The sequence below is a fragment of the Tasmannia lanceolata genome, unplaced genomic scaffold, assembly GCF_043159265.1.
Source record: "Tasmannia lanceolata isolate RefF3 unplaced genomic scaffold, GAP_Taslan_0.1 ptg000004l, whole genome shotgun sequence".
Lineage (NCBI taxonomy): Eukaryota > Viridiplantae > Streptophyta > Magnoliopsida > Canellales > Winteraceae > Tasmannia > Tasmannia lanceolata.
Genome location: NW_027518681.1, coordinates 855936 through 865853, shown reverse-complemented (window position 1 = coordinate 865853; position 9918 = coordinate 855936). Strand labels below are relative to the sequence as shown.

General features: G+C 35.3%; 1 protein-coding gene across 7 annotated transcripts in view; it reads right to left on the bottom strand.

Moving 5' to 3' along the window:
* Positions 1-1905: 1905 nt before the first annotated feature.
* Positions 1906-9918, bottom strand: part of ALDH12A1 (aldehyde dehydrogenase 12A1) — a 32952-nt gene continuing 24939 nt past the window's right edge. For all 7 annotated transcript variants that reach the window (XM_077377588.1, XM_077377589.1, XM_077377587.1 and 4 more), the window contains 5 exons: positions 7641-7730; positions 5604-5813; positions 4378-4488; positions 2323-2402; positions 1906-2237 (listed from right to left, as the gene is read on the bottom strand). In XM_077377588.1, coding sequence (XP_077233703.1) covers positions 2099-2237; positions 2323-2402; positions 4378-4488; positions 5604-5813; positions 7641-7730 — 630 coding nt within the window. In that variant the 3' untranslated portion in view covers positions 1906-2098. The remainder of the gene's footprint in view (positions 2238-2322; positions 2403-4377; positions 4489-5603; positions 5814-7640; positions 7731-9918) is intronic.

The following is a 9918-nucleotide window of genomic DNA, read 5'->3' as shown; positions in this document are numbered from 1 at the left end:
TCTTCTGTCCACTAGCTCTAAGCTCTAACATTGTACGATGTAAGCAGGGCCTAGAGCACTAGAGCACCGATGGCCAATCCAATTCAAGATTGATGATTGATTGTGATCTAGAGCAAATAAGTAGGATTCAAATCAATCCGATGAGGAACCCGAATGGAGCATGACCAAGACCAAGGTAGATCCGATTCAAAGTGATCCAACAATATCCACCCCAAGCCCGTGCATAGGGTGGGGCTTACCATTTACACCTCATGAATGCAATATTTATTATAAAATATATTATATTACTAGGGGCGAGGGGGGAGTTGGGTTGACCCAGGAAGAAAAAAGGGGCGAATATATCACCTCCCACAATCCTTTGATTCTCTAAATTTTCACAAGATTATATATCTTCGAGGAGAATAGTAAGCTGCTCGAATAACTTATCTGAGCAGCTGCTTCAAAAACTCATGTGGCCCACATTTTTTGGGTGATCAAAAGCATTCATTTGAAAGGCCCTTCCATGGTTAAGGTGTGTACCAAAAATCAGCCTTATAGGATCATCCTAACCCAATCAAAGGTGGAGGGAAAAATGGACAGACACTGTTTTTGACCATTTTTTCCCTCCACAAATGGCAGGGTTAGGATGATCCTAAAGGGCTCATTTTTTGTACACACCCTATCCATGGAAGGGCCTTCCAAATAAATGTTTTGGATCACCCAACAAATGTGGGGCCACGTGAGTTTTTGAAGCAGTTGCTCAGATAAGCTATCTGAGCAGCTGCGCAGGAACACTTTTCTCATCTTCAAATCTATCATAAAGGCATTTAATAGTTTAAAAGATTAGGAATGCTAAACTCGGGCGCATATTGAAAAATCAGGTGAAAGGGCACCTTGAGTCTAGCATAACTATCAGAAGACATATTTAAATTCCTTAATGCTCTGTTTGGTTGCCGGGTTTTTTATGTTCCTGGGAGTTTTGTGGGAGAGTAAGTTAAATTTTGGTCCCATCCCATGTTTGGTTGCCTTTTAGCACTAGGTTTATTTTAATCCCACTCTTGTAATGATTACTTGTGGAGTGAATTTTTTAATCTCACTTTTGTAATGATTGCCTTTTCATCCCATCCCAAGATAACCCCAGGAACAAAAATAAACTCAGGAACCAAAAATAAGCTTGAGAAGAATTTTTTTCTACCCAACAGTTCAAGCAACCAAACAAAGGTTTTTTTTTTTTCCCACTATATCTCCCAGGGTATTTTTTTCTCCCACATAACCAAACATGGGATTTTTATTTTACCAGGATACTTCAAGGACTTTTTTTCTTCCACCTATCTCCCAGGGTATTTTTTTCTCCCACATAACTCCCGGGAACAAAAAAAACCTGGCAAATAAATCGACCTCCATATATCTTAAATCTACTCCCAATATAGGGCAGTGCTTAATGCTTAGAGAGAGAGAGAGAGAGAGAGAGAGAGAGAGAGAGAGAGAGAGAGAGAGAGAGAGATGTCTGGGGGTCGATTTAACACTGCCCTTCATTAAAATATTAATGATTGGGAGTATATAGATAAGCAGGAGTAGATATCAACTCCTTACATAATTACTAGCGAAGTGCTAGTACTAGCAAAGTACTATTTCTTTGCTAGTAATTTCTAGTACTTTATTGATTTTCTCTATTTTGTATTCATTGATTGAAGAAAAAAGGAAAAGCACCTCAATACTACAATCCTGAGGTTACTGGTTTCAATCCCAACTTACTTAATCTGATGGAAAAGATAACCCACATGACTTTTGGAAATTTAGAGCTTTTTCCTTGAAATTTGGAAGGGCCGAACTCAGTTCAACTTCAAGCAGAAATTTCGCCCAAGCCCGACCCAAGTTGCAGTCCTCAGAAAAGGAACTATCATGAAGTAGATGAACAGACGATCCTAACCGTTTGATCAGGCCCCATTAATGCCAATAAATAAAAAATTTCAAGAGAAAACACAACTGTAAGATCAGGACCCTTCATCGTCCAAAGGGCATCTGAACAAATTTAACCTTCAGAGTTTTCAAACAGATCATATCGTCGATGCTGATAAACAAGCATCTAATAACTCTTTGTTTTGATCTTCATGAATATTTAGGTGCATGGTGGGATCTCCCAATGCTCTGGTTTGGGACCAATGTCATATATGATCTCTCTATGACAAGACCAAACAAGTTTTATTGCTTCTGGGGTTCCAATTCCTGCACCCCTGGGGTCACCAGCTGGTCCAAACCTGTGATATATCATTGTTTTGAATATCTAAGAACTTGGTATTGTACCTTCTAAGAAGAAAGGTCTGAAATATAATCTTTGCGTACCAGTGATTCTGTGGAGCTCCGGTGGTTCGTGCCCGGATTCCGGCGTATGTTGTCCCATTCACCGTTCTCCCAAGAACATCCTGCAAAATTAGAATTTAATCATGTCCAATTTTTCAATTAGTTACTTAGCATAGATTTTCAGTTGCAAATTGACCACTAGCTAGTCACATTTGAAAACTTGTCACTGATGGGTTCTTATAAATAACGATTAGCTATATTGCATGAGTACGGGTACGAGTGTCGGAATACGACATGGGTACCAAGTCTCAGATTTGGCTAAGTTTGGAAAAAAGAATTCGTGGATTCACCAATATATTTTAATCAATTCTAATTTTGATTGTTTATCATGATAACATGGTTACAACAAGTAATATATTGGGAATTTTGGCAGGTTAAGTAAACTTAATGTCTAGTTTCCATATAAAAAATTACTATTAGAATAGATAAAATTCAAAACATGTGATATTGTAAATTGGTTGTAGACATTTGGAAAGAAAAAACAATCTCTACAAGGTCGTAGGGAAACCAAAAATATTGCACTCCAACACGTGTCCAACAGGCTCATTCAAAAGAATTTATGTAACATACACGATTAGTCTTGGCTAATTGCAAGGTTGAGGGAAAAGAAAGAAGATTGAAAGATTTGAAGATTAATTTATGCTCCCATATTTCATCTTAAACTTCATTTGGTTGATGTTACAATTCCCAGCAAGCCGTCCACAGCCAATAGGAGAAAATATAAACAACTAGTGGCACAAAAACCAAAACAAGGGAGTGTATGAGCTTCCAAATTGAAAATTTCAAGAAAAATGCTAACATAAGCCCAAAGGGAGCCCTTAGAGAATTTTTTATCATCAAAGCATTCCAAAGCTTTTCTAAATTCCAGAAACAAAATAAATCATCTCTCACAAAACAGAGACACCTTGCACCCTCTTTATAAGGAAAACACATACTATTTCTTGCACCTGCGCGTGCACTGGGATATTCTTTTGCCAAGTTTTGGCCCAGATCCGCATTTTTAAACACCCAATGCAGATGCCTAGAATACAACAAGATATATGTTTTGTTTTTGTTGTTGTGGATAGATTCCGTAAAATTGACCACTTTATTCCTTGTAGGCAAATCATGGATACGTCCAACATTGTCATTCTCTATTTCAAGGAGATTGTTTGTCTTCATGTTGTTCCTAAGTCCATGTCATAGGAACCATACCCATTTTCGGAGAACTCCTAGGAGAAAAATAGGAACTGATCTGAATTTCAGTTTAGCTTACCATCCCCAAATGGATGGTCATATTGAAGTAATTAATTGAACATGTTAACACTTAATTACATGGATAAGATGGACAAAAAAAAAGAGGTGTAAGGGAAAGCTGGTGTAAATGCTTTAACTGACCTGTTTTACGAAGTATTTTACATGTCTGCATTCCCTAGTGTGCACAATGACGAAATGATTTTTATTTTCTTTCTTTATGTTGCTATTTAAGTTGTTGGGTATTTTAGTCCTTCTTCTATTCACTGAAGTATGGACGGTGAAGATTAGATCTAAATCATGAGTGGAGATCTGTTTTGTAGTAGGATTGTTTGCTCGTCATATAAATCGATTAGCATGTATGGGAAATCATTATTGAATTGAGTACAAAATTATTGCATTGTCTCTCACAACTGTTTGGGCAGAACGTAGGTGTTTCTGGGCGTGATTTTCATGGCCATGAATTAGCACCTTGCAAATTTATTCATGCTGTTTTTTATTTTGTACGCTTACAGGCGAGTCACTCTGGTGTAAAATATTCATACGAATCTGCTTTCTTTTGGTTTCTTTTCTTATAATATTCAATGTTAATCGTAAAATTGTGAGAGTACTTGCACGATCTGAAAAAAATCAACAAAAACAAATATGGTTTTACCAGATATAATAGATCTATAAAACACTATACAACCTGCAATTATGGTAAAGAGTTAGAATAATAGATCTATAAAACACTCTCATGGTCAACATAAAGACTAAAAAATAAATCAAAGAGAATATTAATGTCAGGACTCTCGTATGCCTTGCCTGAAGAAACAAAGGATCATTTGAAACAACAGCAGCTGTCAAATGTGCATGCATCTTCTCACAAGCATCCAACACCATTTGGAGCTGATTTTGTTTAAAATCAGTTATAATCTGGAAACAAACAACACACTTTTAGCGACATGAATTGTGTTTTTCAAAATGGATTAAGGGTTCAATAGATTAAAAAATGAGATGTAAAAGTCTTCATTTTTTAAAATTTAGCCCACAGGTTCCAGAAAACGACAAATAGACATCATTTTTTTGTCAACAGTTTGAAATCGAACTAAAGCTCCTTGATTCTATATTCATAAAGTGCCTTCATGAATGAAGCATCATTGCATTTATGATTTTCAACATCAATGTTACTGGGTACATGTTTTAAGAGGCCTGAGAAACTTCCAAACTGTACTGTTATGTAAAACTGTGCACAAGAAATTTGGAAAATCAAGAAACTTTATTATTAATGACACATGCGGCCTAAGAAATGGGCTGTTTGTTAACCAATAACTTTCTAAAGTTTTGGCGATCTACCAAAATATATGCTCTTAGTTTCATAAATAAAAGTGACCACACAATCAAATTAAGGATTTTTCGCAGATGCTGCAGATCAAGAGAACAGTCAAGTCCAAAAAACATTGAAAGAGAAATCTCGAGAAAGAAGACGTTGAGAAAAAGGTCTGTTCTGGTAACGTAATCTTGGATCCTAACAGATGGGCATTGGGAATCTTTTGGTACCAAGTTTTTAGAGGGACAAATCATTTTTTACATTCCATAATTTTTGCAATCTTTCATTTATTTAAGGACCTGATTTGGTGGATTCTCTATATGAATTGAATTTTCCAATTTAAGAAAAATTGCGAGAAGGGTTTACTTCTGTTTTTTGTTTTAGCAGTTATATGCTCCAAAGGATTATTTGGTTTAACTAAAGGGCTGTAAATATACTATGATAAATGGTTGCGATTAAAACTTGGTTATGACGTTCCACATGCCATGTGGTTCTTCTCCCAAGATTCAATGCAAGAATAATCCAACAACAGAGAATTCATGAGTTCAAATGAAGAACGCTGTACAGGTTTAACGGAGCAATGGTAAAAGAGTTTGAGGATTCAAGCTTAAGAGAGGTAAAAACTAAAATCATGGTAACCCAAGGAAAATAATTTGAATTGAAAATATTTCTGTGCTGTGATCATCATCCCAAAGAAAAGTATGATGACTTTCCTTCGTACCTGTAACGGACCAAAGATTTCCTTTGTGACAAGCTCAAAGTTGTTGTCCTTGAGCATTTCACCGAATGGAACAAAAATTGCAGTTGGTTTTATAGCACCATAGATATTTGGAATTGAATGGTTTTCTAAAGTTTCACCACCAAAGAGTAGCTTTGATCCTGGAATCTCTAGCAATCTATTCATATGTTCTAGCATGCGATCAGTTGTGACCTGCAATAAAAGAAAGAATAAAACAACAAGAGAAAATAAGAAAAAATGTACTAACAGTTGCATTGTACATATGAGAATAACAGTTCACAGGAAAATAAAGCAAAAAATCCAATTATCAAATATCAACAACTGAATTGCAAACTTTAAGAGCCCAAAAAAGAGGAAATTATAGACTGAATAATCAATATTAAAAGTTTTTAATTGCACAAAAGGACATTTTCTTATTGTGAAATATGTATTACACATGCATCTAAGAAACAAAGGAGAACCACACAAATATTTCTTTCCATGCGTTGGATTTAGTAAATGGTCAATTCTCTATGGAAAATCAACAAGGCTATACTTAAATTCACCTTACTGAGAAGGATGATGCTAAAAATAAAATAATTTTCACAGTGCTTAAGTCCTTACTAAGAGACATTTATTGGGCCCCACTGCTTCTTCATTTATGTTATCACGTCCATTGATCCAAATGGGAAGTCCAAGTCTGACCAAATGCGGTTGAGAACACAATCATATTACATCAATCCCTATTTAGGGTTCTACCAAGAAAAGCTAAACAGTTGATTTCCGTAGTCTTTTATCTTACGTATGGGATGGGACCAAGGTCACATGGTTCGCTTCCTGATGTTCTACAAGATCAACAGTCTTCATTTCACATACATGGCGCCCCCTCCCCCCCCCCCCAAAAAAAAAAAAAATTTATAATTATAATAATAAATAAAATGAAATAAATAAATAAATAAAAACCACCCACCCACAAATGGCCACCGTAGGAGCCACAAATTTGCTTTTACCATTAATTATGAAAGTAACTTTCCACATAGTCGTTCTCTACTTCGAAAAGAAAATTAAGTTCCTTCATATTATAAGGTTAAAATCTAAAAAAGAATATGACGGAAAATCGTCAGAAATTATTGGAACGTAAAAGAGTGAGAAGATTCTCAAAACAGTAAAGTAATTTTCAGATTAACATAAATACTTTCCATCAATGAAAAGGGTTTTCTAGATATTACAAGGTTATCAAATTTTCAACAATTATGGATGACAAAATCTTTGAACAATTCAAAATTCATTGCTTATAACAGATCTTCATGAACAGCAATTTGGAAAGTCCCAACATGCTACAATAAATGGTACCTCAAATGGTACAATCTCATTGAAGATAAGCAAAGAACAAGATAATGAAGGATTACAATAAAGGTAGGTTCAAGGTTTTGAAAATCGGAATCGAATCGTAACAAGGTTCGAATCGGATCGTAAATCTTAAGATTTCTTAAGATTTATATATAAAAATGAGAAAAAATATTAAAAAATATAAAAAGGTAAAAGATAAGAATAAAATGAGTAATTATCTATTTTCCATTTGAAACTACTAAATTAAAAATAAATTCCATGATTAGTAATCCAAAGCACAAACCATATTCATCGCACAATAAATTACTAAACAAAGCACAAACTATATTCATCATATAATAAATCATTATATAATTTATCACAACAGTAAACAAAGCATATACTCAAATCTATAATAATCATCATACAAAGAAATGTCGGCAATAAACAAAGTATTTTGAAATGATTTCCATTTTGAAATCACAATCAATTCTCAAAATCCAAAACAGACTGCATCGTAAAAATCGCACGATTCAAAGTCGAATCGTACTTGAATCGTAAGATTTTACAAAAAAATATTCTTCGTCCGATTTGAATCGTTCAACCCACGAATCGATTTGAATCGTAAGATTCAAATCGTAAATCGTAAGATTTTAACAACAGAGGGTAGGTTACCATTCAAGAAAAAAACAATAAAGGTATGTTACTTACAGTGAGAACAGGGCCAATGGTTAAATCTTCTAGCTTCCTTCTCTCGGCAAGGGATTGCATTTTAGAAATGAGCCCACTTGAAATCCAGTTCTGCATGATGTTAGGAGTTTATAAATAAATAATAAAGAAAAGAAGTACACAAATAAAGACTCATTGTATTCCCATTGAATTCCAGTCTCAGAAAAATTATCAGAAAAGCATGCATATTTGTGTTTTACTATGCCTCATAATTTTCCCTTCTTAGATCTTTTCATAGTTCCAAGTTTTACAATTGAAATGACCCTAAAATTGATTCTTGGAATCAATAGCTTTATATAAAAATGGGCCACAATTTTATGACGCCGATGACAGCATATGGAAAATCAAATTTAAGAAATACAGCCTTAAGATCAATAAGAACATGAAATGTATGTTTATGAATGCCAAGATCAGCTTTCTCAATTTAAGGATACCAAGACCACATTTTTCCCCATTAAATCTGTCCTATTTGTTTTCAAGAATGAAAAATTATGCACAGCTAAGTGTTGCATATTACCCGATTACCCTCTACCAGAGACACCTACAAAATTATACACATGTATATTATTACTCACAGAGACACATTGACCAACACATTGACAATGCCAAATAAGTTTGTAACTAGTATCATGAATCACAGCCCATGAGGAAGTGGAACCAACTTATCACATCCAGATGTTATGCAGTCCATTAAATAGGATAGGATAGCACAAGTAGTAGGATTTACATGAAGGCTTAGATCACTAGTGACCATGAATATGATGATGGCATGACTGTGACACGATCATCTGATAGCAACTAAACATATAGACAGTGCAATCAACTGATAATCATCTAGACATGGAAGGCTCCTCTAAAATTGTCTGCAACAAAAAACTTGGAAAATAAAGACCGAGTGTACAATTCAGAAACACCACCGATCTCTGTGCTAATCAAGGAAAGAATTGAATTGTTGACATGGTTTTAAATTTTCACCAAAACTGACACGAAATGACCAAACTATTTCGGTTTCCATCCCCATTGAAACACAAAGAAATCGAAAGTATATTAGTGGTATACTATGCCAATATGGTTACATAATTATATGGGAAAATTACATATACACCCCCTGTGGTTTGGCCATTTTCCGCTTTAAACCTTGTGGTTTGGAAGTTACCAATGACACCCCCTCAACTTTCCGTGGGTGGGTTTTTTTAAAGTGACGGAGTGGACGGAAAGGGGGAAATGACTATTATGCCCTCGTCTTCCCCAACTGAAATTAGGGTTTTCATACTTTAAAACTGAAAATTAGGGTTTGATTCAAACCCTTGTTTACTTATCAACATAAACCCTCCATTTAGGAGTTTTATTTGTCTTCATTCACATCATTATCATGATTTGCACATAAACCCTAATATTTTAGGGATTTTTTTTGTTTTATCAATGTTTTTTTAAAATGTGGGTTTGATGTAGCCATGGGTTGGGGTTTCATTGTCTGTGATGGAGGTGACGGCGGTGGCCGGCGATGGCAACTGCGACGATGGCCGGAGATGGCGACGACGGCGGTGGCCGGACATGGCAGCGGCGGCGGCGGGAAATGGCGTAACCCTAATCCCTTTGCAAATGGCTTAAAACCAGTGATAAAGGGTATTTCTGTCCTCAAAATATTAACCATGGTTAGTTTTAGTCATTTCGTCAGGTTAAACTAACGGACCGTCAACAGAGGGGGTCTACTTAAAAATGTCAGAAAGTTGAGGGGGTGTCTTCGGTAACTTCCAAACCACAAAGTTTAAAGCGGAAAATGGCCAAACCACAGGGGGTCTATCTGTAATTTTCCCGAATTATATTTAGATGGATTGTATGTGAAATGTGGTGTATGCATCATGTATAAATATTTATAGGAATGAAATGTGAAATGTGAGATGACTGAATAATGAAGCATGCACAACAGCACACATCACAAGGTGTTCGATGTTGCTAAACCATTATGAGTGGGCTTCTGGCTTATGTAATGGTTCTTGAGTATGAATTTGTGCTCATTCTAGCATTTTGTGAAGTTTCATCTTAAATGTTCATCATTTGCATATGTTTTCATAAGTTTAAGTGATTTTACAGGATTTTCAACAAAATTTCCATCTGAAACCGACATGTTTCCATTTCCGTCACGACCGAAATGCATACCGAAACCAAAACCTGAAACCATGATTTGGATAATGTTGTAGATTTATATATAACTTTGGGTGGCTATTCGTTAGCATTTATACTTTTTCATTTTTGTAGC